At 39.2% G+C, this 18,456-nt stretch overlaps 1 protein-coding gene across 8 annotated transcripts in view; it reads right to left on the bottom strand.

Annotated features, from left to right (window-relative positions):
• The window catches only part of LOC122798488 (alanine aminotransferase 2-like), a 1,719,357-nt gene that overhangs the window by 1,064,877 nt on the left and 636,024 nt on the right, over positions 1-18,456 (bottom strand). For all 8 annotated transcript variants that reach the window (XM_044067464.1, XM_044067468.1, XM_044067469.1 and 5 more), the window contains one exon: positions 2,709-2,788. In XM_044067464.1, coding sequence (XP_043923399.1) covers positions 2,709-2,788 — 80 coding nt within the window. The remainder of the gene's footprint in view (positions 1-2,708; positions 2,789-18,456) is intronic.

The following is an 18,456-nucleotide window of genomic DNA, read 5'->3' as shown; positions in this document are numbered from 1 at the left end:
CTTGTGGGAGGCAGAAAACATTACACAGTTTATTTTCAAACACAATAACAGTCTGCATCACAGCCTTCATAATCTACAAAATTGGTCTACATGATACAATTTAAAGATCACTGAAATGAGAATGAATTGGTCCACAAAATACAATTTAAACTTCTTTGGACTAAGACAGAATTGGTTTACTGGATACAGTTTAAACATCTTTGGACTGAGACAGAATGCAGAAGTAAGTTCAATGTTTCTGGATAATGCATCTCTTGGAAAGACCTGAGTTTCACAGTGTGGTTACCGAAAGGGGCCACCAAATTTTCAAGCAAATGAGTTACAACATAAAGAGCTGAGCAAAGCCACAACTTTGAAGAAAAGTATATTATTTTTCATTCTATATAAAACCAAATATTTTATGTAGGTAGAGAGATGATCACTTAGAGTATCTGGAAGGGTACCCGTGGTAAAGTTTTTGTGAGGCAGAGGGGTAAGGATCCAGTCAATTAATGTTCCTATAGTGTTGTTTTTATTGTAATGGGTGTGAGTAGTAATTAGCTGTGAGAGATCATAGAGATTTATTGATTGGTTAGGTGAGTCAGAGGAGAGAGATAACCAGTCAATATTAAAATCACCTAGTATGAATTTTTCTTAGGTGATGTATGAGATCCAGAAGAAGTCTTCTGAAATAGGTTAATATCAGGTGGCAAATAAGGACCTATGATGGATAATGTCCTGTTCTGGTTCAGTTTGGGGATAAATATGAGGATTTTTTGACTACAAAACCCTGTGGAATATTTAGTGGTGAAGGTGTAAAGTGCAGCAAAGTTTTGTATAGTATTTCGACTCCACCAGCCCCTTTATTTTGTCTGTCTACACTTAACGTATTATAGTTTGGGGGTAGAAATTCATTATCTTATGATTCTTTTATCAGCCAGGTTTCAGTTAGTACTACTATATCTGGCACATGTACGTTAAGCCAGGCATGGAACTGTGGTTTTGTATTGTAGATGCTCTAATGTGTATATGTGTGATGTTAAAGAAAGAACAAGTTGTGTTATATTGTATTGGAGGGGTGTGGTTTGTAGGAGTTGTAGAGTTAAAGGTTTATGGGGATGTAGCTGGGCCAGGGTTTGGATGAATGCCAGCACTGAGGTTTGGTTTGCAGGACATATGCTGGTTGTAGGATAAGCATTTCATTTTAATTTTAATTTTTAATTTTAGCTTATAGATTATGGTGTTGTGCAAGTGTAGGCTGTGTTTAAAAAAGTCTGTGGTATTGGGACAATATAAGGTAGATCTTATCTTGACTGAATTAAGGGTTGAGTATGAAGCATGTTTGACAGTACAACTAGGATGCTGGTGATGGGCCATGTGGAAGTGTGAAGGTAAAGATGTTACATGGGTAAGCAGCAGAAGTGAGAGTCAGAGGAGAAGTGGAAAAATAGGAGTTATGTGTTTTATTCAGAAACACCATGGTGTTCAGGTGTTAGTAAGTAAGAGGGAAGGAAGTAAGTTCATAGATTCATAGATCAGTACTAGGCTAACTGCCCTTGTGAGCCATTTTAAGCCTAGCCAATTATCCGTTGTGAGACTCAAACCCTGCAGCTTGTGTTTGTAAGGCAAACACCTTAACCGTTAGGCCATCCTCCTAATCCCTTTAAATAATCAGCCCTGCCAAGTCTTGAACCCAGGACCCTATACACTATAGTCAGAGCAATTTACCACTACACCATCTGAGATGTTATAATAAATAGGACTGAAGGGACAACTGGATATTGGCGGAAGTACTGAATGAAATATGGAAGTGACTGCAAAGAGATATGTGCAGGCATTAATAGATGGGGATTGAGTGAGCTTTTAGATGGGTAGAGATAGGGAGTTTAAATTTAGAGTAAGTGGGGATGGGTAGGAACAGACAGTAGGGTAGGGGAGTGGTACGAGCCTGAGTGGAATGAGGGTGAATGGTGTAAGTTACATTTACTAAGAATGCTGTGAGACAGAAAACATTCAGTCAGTGAACTGGGCCAAAACAAGGTAAGTTTGTGTAACTGTTATTGATTCCACTTTAGTTTATTAAGTAAATTATACAAAGCAGAGAATTTTGACAAACTCTGCTGCTTATTTTGGAACTGTTAAAGAAAAAAGTGAAGTTAGATTAATAACAAAAAAATGCTACTTAATTATCTGATGTTCAAAAAAAATGGAGGGTGCGTGTTAGGTTTACCTAATGTGGGTCTATTAAATACTGTTATTAAAACTAAACTAAGTATTGATTATGGGGGTTTGCATAAAATATCCAAATAAGTGAGAGATCTATATTAAAAGTTGCCTATGAAAATATATTAGGCTATTTAAAATTGGATAAAACAGTTTTTAATGTATGACAAGTCATACTATAGCATCTAATATGCAAAGCTACTGACTAGGTCCCTGATGTAATGTGTATGCCTTATACAAATAATACAGAAAAGGTTTGACTCCTCAAAGTGAAGAATAACTACCTATCAAAACACCAGTTTGGGAGGTTATATATCCAAGGCTAGATATGTCAAGAAGAACTGAACAACTCTGTATCTGAGATACTAGTTGACAAGGACATTTGAAATATTTTTTGCCATTAAGGTTATCACTCTACAGTGCTGGAAATGGTAATGAAAACAGGAAGTTATAATTATATCTCCAACTCAGTGGCTTGTTCATCAACTGCATAAGATACCACGTACCTCGTCAGCCAATATAGCCAAGTGTTCCTCTTCTGCAAATCTAATGGCATCTTCAATGCACTGTGGACTCAGAATCTGACCTGAAAAAGAAAGCAAGATGCTTAGCCTAATGTAACCTGCAAGCTGATAAAACACCACAGTCTTCATAATTTATGAAAGATCGTCAACATATTACAAATAAGTGGTAAAAACGGATGGTAGATACAAAAGTCATTGCTGAAAATATGTACTGTACTATTATATTACTACAAAACTTGAGGTAGGGATGTGGGGTGCAGCCTATGTTAAAAAGTAACTGAAGGAAAGCAATGATTTTTGGCATTCACTATTCTCCTTCAGTTTCACATACTTATTTTTTTAATTCTAGGACTTGTAATTCTGTGGTCTCTGGATAATAGGATCTGTTCTTACAAATTATTAATTAATAATAAGTTAAAACATATATAAAATTCAGGATGATTTACTTATAGTAAAACAGGGATGAGGAGTGATGCCTCACATTTATAAACCACAATGTCTGATGTATTGGTTGCACTTACATTGCTTACCTTATTGTTTTGTGTTTGTTGAAATTTAATTTTGGATCAAATGACCCAGGTAATTATAGACCCATAAGCCTGACCAGCTTCATCTGTCAGGCTATGGAAAGGATCATTATGGAATTAAAATAAGGACATAGGTAACCTACAAACTCTTGACCCAAGGCAGTTCAAATTCATCAAGGGAATATCCAACCTACTAAACCTGGTCACCTTCTTTGAAAAAGTTACAGAAGCAGCACATGAGGGTAAATCAGTACACACCGCATATCTGAACCTCACAAAGGTGTTTGGCACCATTCTGCATTCATGCATTGTGGATAAACTCTTCCATTTAAATGTAAAGACTTATGTAACTCATTGGATAGCAAATTGCATTACAAATATAACCCAAAACATTAGGGTAGGCAGTACTACCTCCTCCAAAAGAGCTGTCTCAAGAAGTGTGCCCAAGAGTTCAGTTCAGTCCTAGGGCGACTCCTATTTGGCATTTACTTCTCAGAGGGCAAAGCAAATGTTAAGGGTTCATAGATAGGTATGTTTGCAAAGGACTTTAAACTTGGTGCCATCATAAAATCCCCAGAAGTCACCAAGATCTTCCAAGAGGGCTTTTCTTAAACAAACAGTTGGTGTCAAAACCATGGATTAAAGCTAAATGCAAAGAATTTTTTAATAGTATCCCACAGCAAAAAGAATCAACCTTGTTAATATCACATTGACAATGTACGTACCCCTGAATGTTGATCCCATAGTCAGGGATCTGAGAACCTATGTCAATAATAAACTGCCCTTCAATCATCATATATGGTTGCCAGGTCCAGTAAGGAAATCATTCCCCTGTACTCTGTACTTATTAGGTCAATGACCCTTTCAGTATGTACCTCTTCAAACACTCTGCATAACTGAAGTAACCAAACCAATTTCTCACTAAAAAATCAAGGGCCTAAAACATAAAATCTATGCACCATCTCAGTGTTGTCCCTCTTCTCAGTATTATACAGGTTACTAAGACATGACCTCTACCTCAAGTTTAGCACCTCAACAGACCCTATCAAGTCAGACCTATTACACAGTCGCAAGTCCAATGCTAGAGAAAACACCCCAACAAAAGATCTCAGTCTCTTTTTCAACATAAACAGAACATGTTGGCAGGATATATATGTATCACAGAGAATTCCAGTCCTATGGAACTGTCTCCTACTCTGCATGAAGCAAAGTACTTTTCTTACTATATTCAAATGAAATTTGGGTGAATGGATGGGAAAAGTAAATGCATCTGGCTTAGTACCCATGTCCCTTATGGAATGGGGCAGCAAGTAAATGTCCAAACATATCCTTGTTCTGCCCACTCTTTGTTATTCATACACAAAGTATAAGGGCTCAAAAACTACCACAGGAATGTAAAGAAAGGCTTCTTAAAATCCTCATAGATCAGTACTGTAGTAAGTACTTACAAACCTATGGATTGGTGCAACCACTTACACCAGTACAGGATATTATCCTGAGAGTGACTAAAACAAAGCCACATGAAACCACCATTCACAATGGGCAAAGAACCGTGTTACAGCAACATTAATTTGTTTAATTTGAGGGGCCAGGGCCAGGCCCCTGTACTGTGTACAGCAACATTAACTTGTTTAATTTGAGGGGTCAGGGCCAGGCCCCACACATGACAGTGCAGGGGGATTTGGTCTGACACACAAGTGACAAGAAATGACAAACCTATTGGAATAGTCTTGGAGAACACAAGTAGTTTGTCAGTAAAATGCTACTTTCCTGCTGACTGGATTCACTGATTGTGATTTCTCTCAACAGTCTGACTTCTTATTTATACTTTTCAATATACTGCACAGTTATCCCACATTTAAATTTAATTAATTTGTGCTTTGTTCGTTTTACACCATAACATTCTTGCTCCTAGATGATGACAGATTATGTGTTTTGCATAATAGAATATTACTGTTACTAGCAGACCTAAGAAATCATGGTTATGTTTTTATATATAATGCAAACAAATGTATTTATTGAATCACACATGCCAGAAAAAATAAAATCTAATAGTATTAAGAAGCATAGATATCACTTCAACAATCTGGTATGGGATTCTAAGAATAAATCCACACCTCTCAAGTACACTTCGTTATGAGGAACATTCCTCATTTTATACATTCAAAGGTGTGTACTAGCCAAAAGATCACTGGGGCCATGCAGCCCAAATGTATCTGATGAGTTATTGTGCCTTAGAGGTCATATTAAGGAGGTGTATGTTAGTTAAGGCATGATTAAATGGCTGCTTCTGTCTATCAGAGGCATACAGTGTCAGACCAAGATTGAATTTCTGATTTCCCTTCCATTGGTACAGCTTGCGCATGCATAGGGTTAGGAAAGGATTCTGTTTCAGATGGATGGGAAGCCTATTTTGAGAAAGGGGGTGCTCTGAGATGCATATCGGCCCTCCAACATTTCCTATTTAAGTCACAAGCAGAGTTTAAATCCTTAGACCTAGTAGTTCTGGTAGTATTCATTTTGCAGAAATGCAAAAGCTGCATCAGAGTGGGATCCAAAGATACTTTGTATGCCAAGCATAAATTGAGTCTCAGCAGTATGTAGGAAATGGAGTACAGAGATAGTGTTTTGAGGTGATCGGCATAGGACATTGTGCTTACACCCTGTATTCATTTTGTGAGGAACCGCTGTGGATGTTTCAGTCATTGCAACAGCTGGTCAGGTACATACTGAAGGGAGCATTGCACTCAGTGATGGGTCTGATGAAGGCTGGTACAGTTGCACAATGACTTCCCTTGATCTGGATGCCATGCCCTTACTTATACGTTGAATAACAGAATGATTTTCTTACAGTCTTGGACATGTTGGTCAAAAGCCAAGTTACTATCTACACAACTCCCCAAATCCCTGACTACTGTGTATACTTTTAGGGGTGTTCAATGAGGTGGTTTCCTTGGGTGTCTATCTTCCCGAAAGGTACTATTATGTATTTCTTGGCATTAAGTTTTAAGCCATGGTTTTGGCAGCAGTCATTTGTCTGTTTTAGACCTTCCTGCAAGATATTACTATCTTGGGGGGGGGTGTTCTATGATTGCTCCTAGCTTTCGATCATCTGCAAACTTGGTAAGCCAGAGAACATTGGCATTGACCTCGACTTCTGAAAAATAGATGCCAAAGAGTAGCAGACCCAGCACAGGGCCCTAAGGTACTCCAATGGTGATCAGCCTTTTTGTGGAGGTGATTTCTCCAATCCTAACTTCCTGGGTCCCATCTGTGAGCTAGCTGGCTATCTAGTATTTGCAGAGGGGTTTACGCCTAATTCTATGAGGTTTGTTTACAATGCCTGAGTGAGGTATTCTATCAAGTGCCTTAACTAGGTCAATGACAATGCCTGAGTGAGGTATTCTATCAAGTGCCTTAACTAGGTCAATGTAGTCAATTTGCACTGTTTTGCCCTCATCCATTACCTTAGTGACCTTCTTAAATATGTCCACCAGGTTCAGTAGGCATAACCTGCTTTTGACGAAACCAAACTGGGTTATGTCCAGTGTCTAAAGGTTTCCTATGTCATGGTTAGTAATTTCCATGGTAATTCTTTCCATGGCTTTGCATATGAGACTAGTCACGCGAATGGGTCTGTAGTTCCTGGGATACATTAATGGTCCACCCTCATGCAGAAGAATGACCATTGCAGTCCTCCATTTGTGTGGCATGAAGCCCGTGCAGAGACTGTGGTTGTAAAGTGACACTAGTTGCCCTGATTCAGGTAACTTTATACATCTTCAGAGAATTACTCAAGATGCTTTCAGCTCTGTTGAAAGTTGGCTACAGGATGCACATGCTACTAAATCCCCCCAAAACTAAATTACTTCTCTTTTTTCCAAAATCCCATTTCCATATATATATAAAAAAAAAAAAAACGTTAAAATGCACTCCTTAAATAATACCATGATTGAAGTTACTTCACATAAAATTTTTGATTTACACATCCACAACAGCATTAAGAAAACTCATTATACAAACTAGGCCTCCTTCATATTATCAAGAAATTCCTTACAGACTCTGCCAATGTTAACTCTAGCAACCACTTACCATCACTTACCTCTTACCCACTCTCCTATATGAAACCCACTTACCATCACTTACCTCTTACCCTCTCTCCTATATGAAACCCACTTACCATCACTTACCTCTTACCCACTCTCCTATATGAAACCCACTTACCATCACTTACCTCTTACCCTCTCTCCTATATGAAACCCACTTACCATCACTTACCTCTTACCCTCTCTCCTATATGAAACCCACTTACCATCACTTACCTCTTACCCTCTCTCCTATATGAAACCCACTTACCATCACTTACCTCTTACCCTCTCTCCTATATGAAACCCACTTACCATCACTTACCTCTTACCCTCTCTCCTATATGAAACCCACTTACCATCACTTACCTCTTACCCTCTCTCCTATATGAAACCCACTTACCATCACTTACCTCTTACCCTCTCTCCTATATGAAACCCACTTACCATCACTTACCTCTTACCCTCTCTCCTATATGAAACCCACTTACCATCACTTACCTCTTACCCTCTCTCCTATATGAAACCCACTTACCATCACTTACCTCTTACCCTCTCTCCTATATGAAACCCACTTACCATCACTTACCTCTTACCCTCTCTCCTATATGAAACCCACTTACCATCACTTACCTCTTACCCTCTCTCCTATATGAAACCCACTTACCATCACTTACCTCTTACCCTCTCTCCTATATGAAACCCACTTACCATCACTTACCTCTTACCCTCTCTCCTATATGAAACCCCTATCATGCCCAACCTACAAGCCTTACTTGCTTCTAAACTTGAACAATGCTACAACAAAGTTACCAGATTTGATTGCAAAAATCCTTACCAAACCCACCACTGTTTAGAATTAAAAACACTTAACTGACTCAAAACTCCTCACCACCTATCTTATATCCAGCTCATCCTAACCCACAGAATCTCATTTGCATGTCTAGTAATTAGCACCGTACTCCAACTCTGTCTACCAAACTGTTCCCTTCGGTCAATATATCAATTAGTTCTATCTCACATCTTCATTTTTTCAAACCATTACCAAAAGAATTCCTTTCTGCCTCCTGGCTTTGTCCCTGCTTTCATATAAGACATAGCTTCTCCTAACATCCTTCATCAGCTGTTATATCTCCCTTTAAAGCACTAAATCACTTAACTTTCTTATCCACTTCAAACACGTCACTTTATTGTAGTACTTAAACTAGCATACCTACTTCTAATTTAGCACAATCAAATTTATTAACACTTAAACTTGCTTATCCTCTCTAATACCTGAATTTAATGTATTCCTTAAATTATGCTTACCTGTCTTATACACCAACCACCCTTCTATCTGTAAATTCTCAATACCAAGCTGTATATTAATGTTTTTGAATGTCAATACAAATGTTATTATACTGACTACCATGTTACACTACATTATACAAACTGCTGCTGTAAATATTGATTACATTAAATTTGTTACCTTGGTGTTTTTCTCCCTGGGTCCCCACTGAAAAAGGGCAGACCTTCCCAGTAAACAAATGTCAATAAATAAATAAGTAAATATTTCAGGCTATTTAGCAGGCATTCTGGGATATTATCAGGGCTCATCGAAGATGTATTCTTGGCATGAGAGGACATATCTAAGACCTGCTCCCTACTGATAGTGGGAGGGATTATCTTAGATGGTGTTTCCCTGCGATCAAGTGGGGGATGAGGGGTAAAATATGAGCTGAATTTGCCAGCCATAAGGCTTGCTCTCTCTCCTGGTTCCATGAACATGCTCATGTCAGTAACAGTTCAGCACATTATTGTGTGCTGGTTTGGGGCATAGCTAAAGAAGGACTTCTGGTTGTCCTTGGCCTGGAATGCTATCTTTACCTCAAATGTTTTATCCAATATTCAAAAGCCTGGAGGGGAAAGGTACAGACCATCCTTAGCAAAGCAATGTGGTTTGTTAACCATGTCCTTCCACACTGAGAAATACTGTGTCCTCTAAAATGACAACAAAACTAAGCCAATTATTAAAGTCAGTCATCATCTATTCATATTGTGGCATCATCCTTTGTGAAGGCAGAACGCTGCTCAATGCTGGGCACATACTAGCCAGCGACACATAGTCCAAGAGCTCCATAATGTCTCTCTTCATATCGTCTAGGGAGGTACGTGTCAGGTCGTTTACACCTACAAGAACTATGACTGAATCATACTGTAACCTGTGGAGCAATGACTTGAGTGCATGAATAACTTGGCAGATCATGGCTTCTCACGCTTAAAGACAACATATTCCTCACAGCTCCACATTGAAAGGGTCTGTCCCATACTAATTTTAATTAATTTTAACTGATATTCTTTTATTGTGAGAACATTTTAGTGTAAAATGTAAGTTCTATGATTTGTTTACCCCATACATTGTTAAAGACAGGAAAAATAAACAATTATTATCTCAGCTAAAAAATAGCTATGCATATGCTCCTGATAAGGCTTCTACTTTTAGTGGTAGCTCAGGGCCAACTACATAGATAGTTACGAAGTATGCAGAACAGCAGACTAGTGAAAAACTTAGCCTAATTTCTCAATTGGCCCAGAGCACTGTGTGGTTAAATAGCTGACTCAAGAGTAATGCAATAGTCAAATAGAGGCTGAAGGAATCAAACTCTGAACTGCAGGAATCAGATTGTTAATAGCTTATAATCCTGTGTGCTAACATCAGACACAGTGGAGTACTGCCTTCCAAGTTTGATCCCATCCATGACAAATTTCAAAATAAAAATAGAGGTAAGGAAAATACAGTGGAGAGAAACAATTACAATAAAGCTGACAGAGATGAAAGTGTTGAGAGTTAAATAGCCTCTCCAGGTTCCATTTACAAAGAAACCTAGAACAAATCACAGTCTGCTCATTTCCTACTGGAGTTTCAAAATACTGGTAAGGATTTTGTCTGGGCAATCTCCATTGAAAAATACTCAGAATAGACAGCGTCTTATTGACACTGCCACAGGAGGTGGGACAGATGGGCTGGCTGACCTGGACACCACTTTGTAGGGCTTGCAAAATAATCTCACAACTTGTAACTGCTCTTTTCTTTCAAAGGCAGCAATGAGTTATTAGGTTTCTACATAATATGTGTTGCTATCATAAAAAAAGCAAACAGAAAACAGTATGGCATTTTAAAGGCTGTCATTAATTGATCACAATCATTTACATACAGTAAAGGGGGAACAAACGGATGTACTGCTTTGTGCACCTCACTCCCTTGCTATAGCTCTGCTCACTGTTTTTTGAATCAGAAGTTTCAAAAAACTTTTGACTTCTAAGCCATCATATTTTCATCCTTCAGAAGGCGTGCCGTAACTGTCACTTAATTAGACTATGATAAGGTAATGGAGGCATTCATAAACATCCAGCAACAATATCCCTTTCTTTCTCTCTTTGGTATCAGAGCAGACAAAAGCATTTCCTCATTGCTTTGCCAGGACATCCTATTTTTTGTTGCTGGTACTTATTCAGGCACCGGTTCTAGTGGTGCTGGACTTCAACTTCCAGGGTCCATTTTTACCATGATCTCAACATTGGGATTGCAGCCTTTTGGGATGAAGTCTTTCATGTAAGTCTTACCACAGGTACCTATTGCTTTGACACTAATTCTATCAGTCTAAGGAATTCCTTCAGTCCCAGGGCGAGTCAGCCCACTGGCATTAGTTTCAACACTAAATCACTGAGAAATGTTGATGTGATCACAGAGGATGTCTTTTCAGTCTTCAGTATAGAAAATCTTGAAGATGAATGTGGATTTGTCAGTGTGTGTCAGCCTGTTGGAATTGGTTTTCTAGCTGATGCCCTCAGTTTTGATATTGTTCTAGGTGGGTTTTAGGCATCTGGAGCCAGTCCTATTTGTCCCAGGTGTGTCATCAGTATTGGTGTTGACCACAGACTGTGCTGTTTTTGCCACCCTTTATGCATGTACCAAAAATCATATTTACCTCAAAAATAGGTATTTCTTTGCCTGACATTGTAGCTAACCACCATCTCTCTTTAAAGGACATTAGGATCTTAAAACCCTTGCTGAATTACTTCTCCATATTTTGCTCCTTGAAGACATTTTCATTGCCCTAAGATGTGCCACTTCCTAAGCCTAGCAGAAAGCACAAGTTCAAGAAGAGGCACTTGGACTCCCTTCCGAGTCCCCTATATCAGATATTGATGAAGCCTATATGCTGATTCCCCACCATCCCCCCGATGACTCCATTCTCAGGGTGTCCTACAGATGATGAAGCAGAAAAAGGGATGGCTTCACCCCCCTTGACCTCTCCTCAACAGATTCTGCAGGAGGCCTTCCATATCCCAACATTGTTCATATGCTGTCCCCCAGTTGACAAAATGGTACACCTTGTAGTAAAGGCAGTATGTGAAAATCTCAGTATTGTAACACATGCCCTCAGAAGGCCAGACAAGGCCCTCCAGACTCCCAAAGACTGGTCAAGCTAGGCACAAATTCCCAATCCAGATGCCATTATTGCTGCAGTGGCCTTTAAAAAGGCTTCTCCACAGAGTCCTGCTGTTCTTTCCCTGGATAAAGAATCTAAGGAAATGAACAGGTTTGGGAAGTAAGTTTACTCATTCGCCATGTTCATTTTGAGGGTGCAAACTATGGCAGTTGGTACAGAGGCTTAAAGCTGTGAGCTATAGTTTGTCTGGTATAGGATTTGATTCTGTCAGCCCTGCCTGTTGTGCAACCTTGAGTAAAATCACTTAACTAGGCAGTGCTCCCACGTCGCTCCTAAAAAGGGACTGTGTGTTCAGTGGGACTTCTTGGTTAACAAATGGGTACTTATTTGTTTGTTTGTCCCAAATGGCTATTTATTTATTTGTTTGTTTGTTTATCCAATATGTTACAATTCCAGTACAATCCAACTGAAGAAATTAACCAGTAACTAGAAGATTTGTTTGATGGAAACCTGAAATACAAACTACAGTCTGAAATGGCAACCATGACATCTGTTTCAGACTTTCCCACATGTCTGTATCACCATTCTGCATATGGTGCTGCAGGAGCAGCAGGTGACAGCATAACCTTTCCACGTCATGACTGGTTGTATATTACAAGCTTTGCTGAGGATACCAGTATCATGTTCATGAATGCTCTTTAGATGGGTTACTGCATTTTGACCCATCAGTCAAAACTAACTTAGAAAAAATGTAGGAAGAGTGCAAGATCCTTATGGCTGTTGGGAGTTAAATTTCAAGCTGTACAATGAAGCAGAGCCCATCAGCTTTCATTTCACTGTGATGGCAGTAGCATAATAATTAAATATCTGGGAGAAACAGGTGTCAAAGTGGTAAATTCCAGATAGTTCACCAGCCTGCTGGTGATAACAATCAGCAGCAAGGGTACTGTGACTCACCTTTGGGGGAGGTGCAATTTGATCCATGAAACCTTGCCTAACTGTCCCACTCTGCAGGTAGTTGGGCAGTGACTGTCTCTCTACATGGATTTGTGGTTAACCATCATGCAAGACAAGCGGGTCATGAAAAAATATATACAGAGGCCATACAATCCCTTTCATCTCTCAACCCAAGCCCCACCCCACTCTCTTAAATTGCCCAAATTCCCACCCATCAAACAAATGTGGAATGAAAAGAAGTCAAACTTTATATAAAAAACAGTCATCCAGGAGGTCACACCAGACAATAAATGATCCACTGTCAATCCAGAGCGCTGGCCTGTGCTTTATCTGAATGGCCTAAATAACTTTACCTCCAATGAGTTGCTTCTTATGGATAGGGTACATTCCACCCTTACCTGTCTTTTAGAAACTGCTTTTTGCACCTTCAGACCACTTACCTGGACATAAAGACTGGAGGGAGATCAGGTGGTTTCTGAGTTTCTAGATGGGAGCCACACATTTTCAGATCTGGATGCTTCCAGGCTTAATTCACCTCATCCTTCAGAGTGATCAGCATGTGCATATCTATAGCTGCAATGGACCAGTGGCTGCAAGGGCTGAATGTGTCTCTTTACTTAAGCAACATGTTCCCAGCAACTCCAATATAAGGCAGTCATTAGACTAATACCTTTAGATTTCCTTGAGTATATTTTGCTAGGTTGGAAGGTTTGTCAGTTTGGCATTGACTAAAAGGCTCTATGAGGGAGGACAATGTTTTAGCCAATATTTAAAAGCCTAGAGGGGAAAGGTGCTGACCATCCTTAGCAAAGCAATGTGTTAACTACTTTGCAGAGCCCTCTCTGTTGCTCACATTCATTAGGTGCACAGTAGACCCTCTACCCTGCAACTATCGTATCTCAGAAAAAATGGTCCTTTTATAGAATATGGTGATTCAGATCATTTAACCTTGCTCAGTGCCTTCCTCACTATGCCTAAAAGAGTTCAAGGAAGCAACTATTTACATGGTTCTGAATGTCAGATTTTACATGAGAATTCTGCAATTTTCCTTAGTTTGGTGGTCTCAGCTGACAGACCTCATGACAGCTCAAAGCATCTAAGACTTTACATGGAATAGTGGACTTACATGACAAACTGACTTTGGGAAGCCCCTCCTTAATATCCCACCTCTGTAGTTGATGTCACCACAGATGCTCTCTGACCTAGGGCTGGGGGCTGCATTGTCAAGAGCAGACATGTAAGGACAATGGCCACAGACAGAGTCTAGTCTGCACATAAACACTTTGAAGGGGAGGGCAGTTCTTCAAACATTACAAGACTTTTATGACAACTTGCTGGAGGTAACTCACTCTCAGCCCCCTACCCCGCACTGTGAACAAGCAATGAGCATATATAACTGTTTTACGATAGCTAACCATATCCTAAGAGAAGCTAGTTCTCTATTGGATGGGATCAGTTGCTGTTTATTGATATTACATGTGGTGTCAGTGGTATCAAATACTTTGTGTCACTGGGAGAGGCCTTGTTCCAACTTATTTGTATCCCAGTCACCTCCAAATGCAAACGCTGCTTTTCCCTCATTCACCCTCTAAGAAAACATCTTGGAGTGCTGTCATCAAGAACAGCCTCCAGGACTTTTTTTTATAATTTTCTGTATTTCTCTGTTATATGAAATTCATTCAGAAAGTCAGGCTGAATATGACCAGGTCATACCTCTCAAATGGCCAAATTTTTTTGCAGAATATCTAGATTTTTGCCTCATATTTTTGGCCTGCCCATCATAAAATTTGTGGTTTTCTGCTAAATCATTGAGCACAAAAATCAGTAAATAATGACATACATTTGTGTTTCAGACTGAAGTATATTTCCAGACTTCATATCCTTTAGAAAATGCATGCTAACACAAATCATTACTCTAGCAACTTTATAGGTTTAGAAGAGCAATTTTTAAAATCTGTCCCTATTTTGGGCCTTTGAAATCCATTATTTTAGGCTTTGCCCAGATTTCTTGTGCAAAGAGGTTGAAAAGTACAGGGTCATTTACTTAGCGTCATACTGGCCTTGACAAGTGTGGTTTCCTATGCGTTGACCTCATCTTCTAGAGATGCCTCTAGATATGAGAATTCTCTTTTCATCCCACCACCCCCTTGGTAAGCCTCACTGACCATTACTCCCTTAATCTAACTGCATGGTTAGTCCACTTCCAGTAATGGACAGGGACTCTTCACAGCCTGATAGAGTTATCTAGAGTTTCACCTCTGCTCAGACCTCATAATAGAAAAATTCACAAGAGTAAATAGACATGTCTGTACGGGCTGCTACCAATGGATATCCTCAATGCCCCACTGCCAGCTATTTTACATTTCCTTTCACAACTTTTTGACACTGGCTTAAATTATTTCTTCACAAGGTGCATGTAGCAACAACTTTTATTTTTATCAAGTTTTTAATTCATTGTTACTGTCATCCTGGAACACTTGCAATGCTTTTGTCAGGAGTACCTATCTCATCCATCCTCCTATCATTGATCTTGTCCCTCCTTTAAATGTATACTTTGTTTTAGAAAAGCCATCCATCTCTTCCCCATTTGAACTAGCTGCTATGGCAAAACTGAAATATGTATCTTGGAAAACGTTTTTCTGGCAGCTTTTACTTCCACCAGAACAGACTCTGAAATACAATGTCTAATTCCTCTACACTTGCTTTCCATAAGGACGGGATATTTTTGAATTAATCTATCATTTTCACTCAAACTAGCTACTGAGGCAAATCTTGAGTCTCCTAATCTGCCTTTCTTCATAACCTTTATTGTTTTACGTATCACATTTATTGATTTAGTAACTGCAAATTATCCATTCCATGACTAAAGGGAGTATAGTCTTTTTCTATTAAATCATCATTTTCATAATAATACAGAATGCAGTAGAACATTATCAAAAAAAAGGAATGCAGTAGTGTGATGTTAACATCCATTGTTTTTATATATATCAAAACATATAGACTCACAATCACACACACATATTTATATTATGTATATATATTATAATATATATATATATATATATATATATATATATATATATATATATATATACATACATATACACACACATACACACAAACACACACATATATATATATCTATATATATCTATATATCATCTATATATCATTTGTCTGCCAGCTCATTTGACTGAAACTCATTTTCCTGACAAGTAGTATTTGCAGTACACTGTAAGGCAAATAAAAGGGATATGTCCTTTTCCCCACTGTAGTGCGACCCTGGAGTTAGTATATATATAGTTGGGGGTATAGGGGGCACAGTCCCCACCTAATTTGGTTTGGTTTTACTGAACAATATAAAACAAAAAGCAGAGAATATAAATCAAACTAGGTGGGGGGCTACACCCCCACACCCCCAATGTGGGAGGCTGTGCCCTCCACCCCCCCAACTATATATACTAACTCCAGGGTTGCACTACAGTGGGGAAAATGACATATCCCTTTTATTTGCCTTACAGTGCACTGCAAGTACTACTTGTCAGGAAATGAGTTTCAGTCAAATGAGCTGTCAGATAAATGAAGGTAACCCATATATATATAAAACACACACACACACACACACACACACACACACACACACACACACACACACACACACACACACATCTATACTAGCATCTGAAAAATCTGTCAGCATCAGCTGAGGTCTCAACCTCAGGGCAACAGCATTTAGCCTCAACTAGTGATTCACGAGGACAGAGGGCCTTTAGATACCAGTTTTTATTTCATGCCTAAACTTGCCACTGATTCTGCTTTAAAATAATAAAGCCACTTACCTGTTTTTTTCATCTATTCAAACAAAGAAGAATATTTATCTGACTGGATGGATGTTCACAGACAACTCAAATTCTATACAGATGGAACTAAATCCCTAATAAAGGACTGTCAGATGGTTTATATCCTTTCCAAAATTAAGTGATTACTAGACTGAGTCAAAACTTGCTGTGAAAAGTATAATATAGAATAAAGTTTTGGCTAATATACCGATGCAGCCATAGATGATATGTGTGCACCACTGACTCAGTTTTCTCCAAATATTTTTCAAGACATAATTATCTCTAGATTGAGGTATTTTTTCAAGTCTACAATAATCAAGATACATTCCCATAAGGAAGATCACCCAGAAATGAATCATTAATACAATAGATCTGTGAAAAACATTATATAGACCAAGAAACGTTGATCTGTTTGGAAAAAGAAAGCATCTGAGGAAGTGCAAAAATATAAACAACAAAACCTAGAGATTTTTGAAAAGTATAAAAGAGAAATATGGAAATTGGGGAAGAGAGAAAGTTTTGATATGGTGCAGTATTTATGTAAAGGTGAAGGCCATATTAATCAATACAAAAAAGGCAGCCCCGGACATATTTGAAGGGAAATACTGACAAAGGCATCCAGATATGGAAAATTTCACAATAAAAAAAAATCACAAAGAGGAATGTAGAAAAGAAGATTAGTAAAGTAGAATAAAAAAAATAGAAGACGAAGTTATTTATGGAATGCCTGCAAAGTGAAGGATTTGGTGTATAGGTTAGTACTAAGCTAACTGCCCTTGTGAGCCATTTCAAGTCTAGCCAATTATCCCTTGTGAGGCTCAAATCCTGCACTGGAAGAATGCAAAGTACCTGTAATCACGGCTGCAAAGGTAAAAAACACACTCTCCAAAGCCAGGAACACAGCATCCATGGGACCTGACAACATTCCAGGCTGCGTTCTACATGAACTACAGAACAAACTGGCAACCCACCTAAGTACCATGTTCAATCATAGCCTCACCTCAGGCTTTGTGCCCACTGAATGGTGCACAGCAACAGTTATCCCACTCCACAAAGGGGGAGCCACCATGGACCCCGGGAACTACCGCCCCATTAGCCTGATGAGCCTGGTCTGCAAGGCTATGGAGCGTATCATCATGGAACTTACAATGACACTGGTAATTTCCAAACTCTGGACCCTACACAGTTCAGGTTTGTAAAAGGCAGATAATGTCTCCTAAACCTGATAGACTTCTTTGAGGCGGTCACCAAAGTTGTAGATGAGGGTAAGGTGGTACACACAGCCTACGGCCAAGGCTTTTGGCACCATCCCCCACTCTGGAATTATAGACAAACTCACTAAACTAGGTATAAATCCTTATGTCACAAGATGGGTTGCCAACTGGCTCACTGACTGAACACTCATTGTGAAAGTAGCAGACTCTAAATCCAACTTCAGACCAGTGACAAGTGGAGTACCACAGGGTTCAGTCCTAGGTCCTCTCCTGTTTGGTATCTACTTCTCTGAAGTACAGGCTAACACAGAAGGTCTTTGGCTAACTAAATTCGCAGATGACTGCAAACTAGGAGCCATAATTGAAACGCCTAACAATGTGGACATCCTACAAAAGGGCCTCACTGAGTCAGATGCCTGGTGTCAAAGCCATGGTCTCAAGCTCAATGCCAAAAAGTGCATTGTCATCCCCTTTGGTAAAAACTCTGTACCCATAAACTACCACATACGTGGTAGTCCACTTAACACCAAAAGTGTGATAAGAGACCTTGGGACGCAGGTGGACAGTAGTCTCTTCTTTGATAATCACATCGCCACAGTGGTCAGGAAATCCTTCTACTTGGCACACCTCATCACAAAAGGTTTCTCATCCAGAAAAAGAGAGGTCATTGTTACC

This window comes from Protopterus annectens, chromosome 3.part1 (genome assembly GCF_019279795.1).
Source record: "Protopterus annectens isolate FY-2018-M chromosome 3.part1, PAN1.0, whole genome shotgun sequence".
NCBI classification, from domain to species: domain Eukaryota; kingdom Metazoa; phylum Chordata; order Ceratodontiformes; family Protopteridae; genus Protopterus; species Protopterus annectens.
The sequence above is the reverse complement of the archived record's forward strand: the minus strand, read 5'-3'. Positions and strand labels throughout refer to the sequence as shown.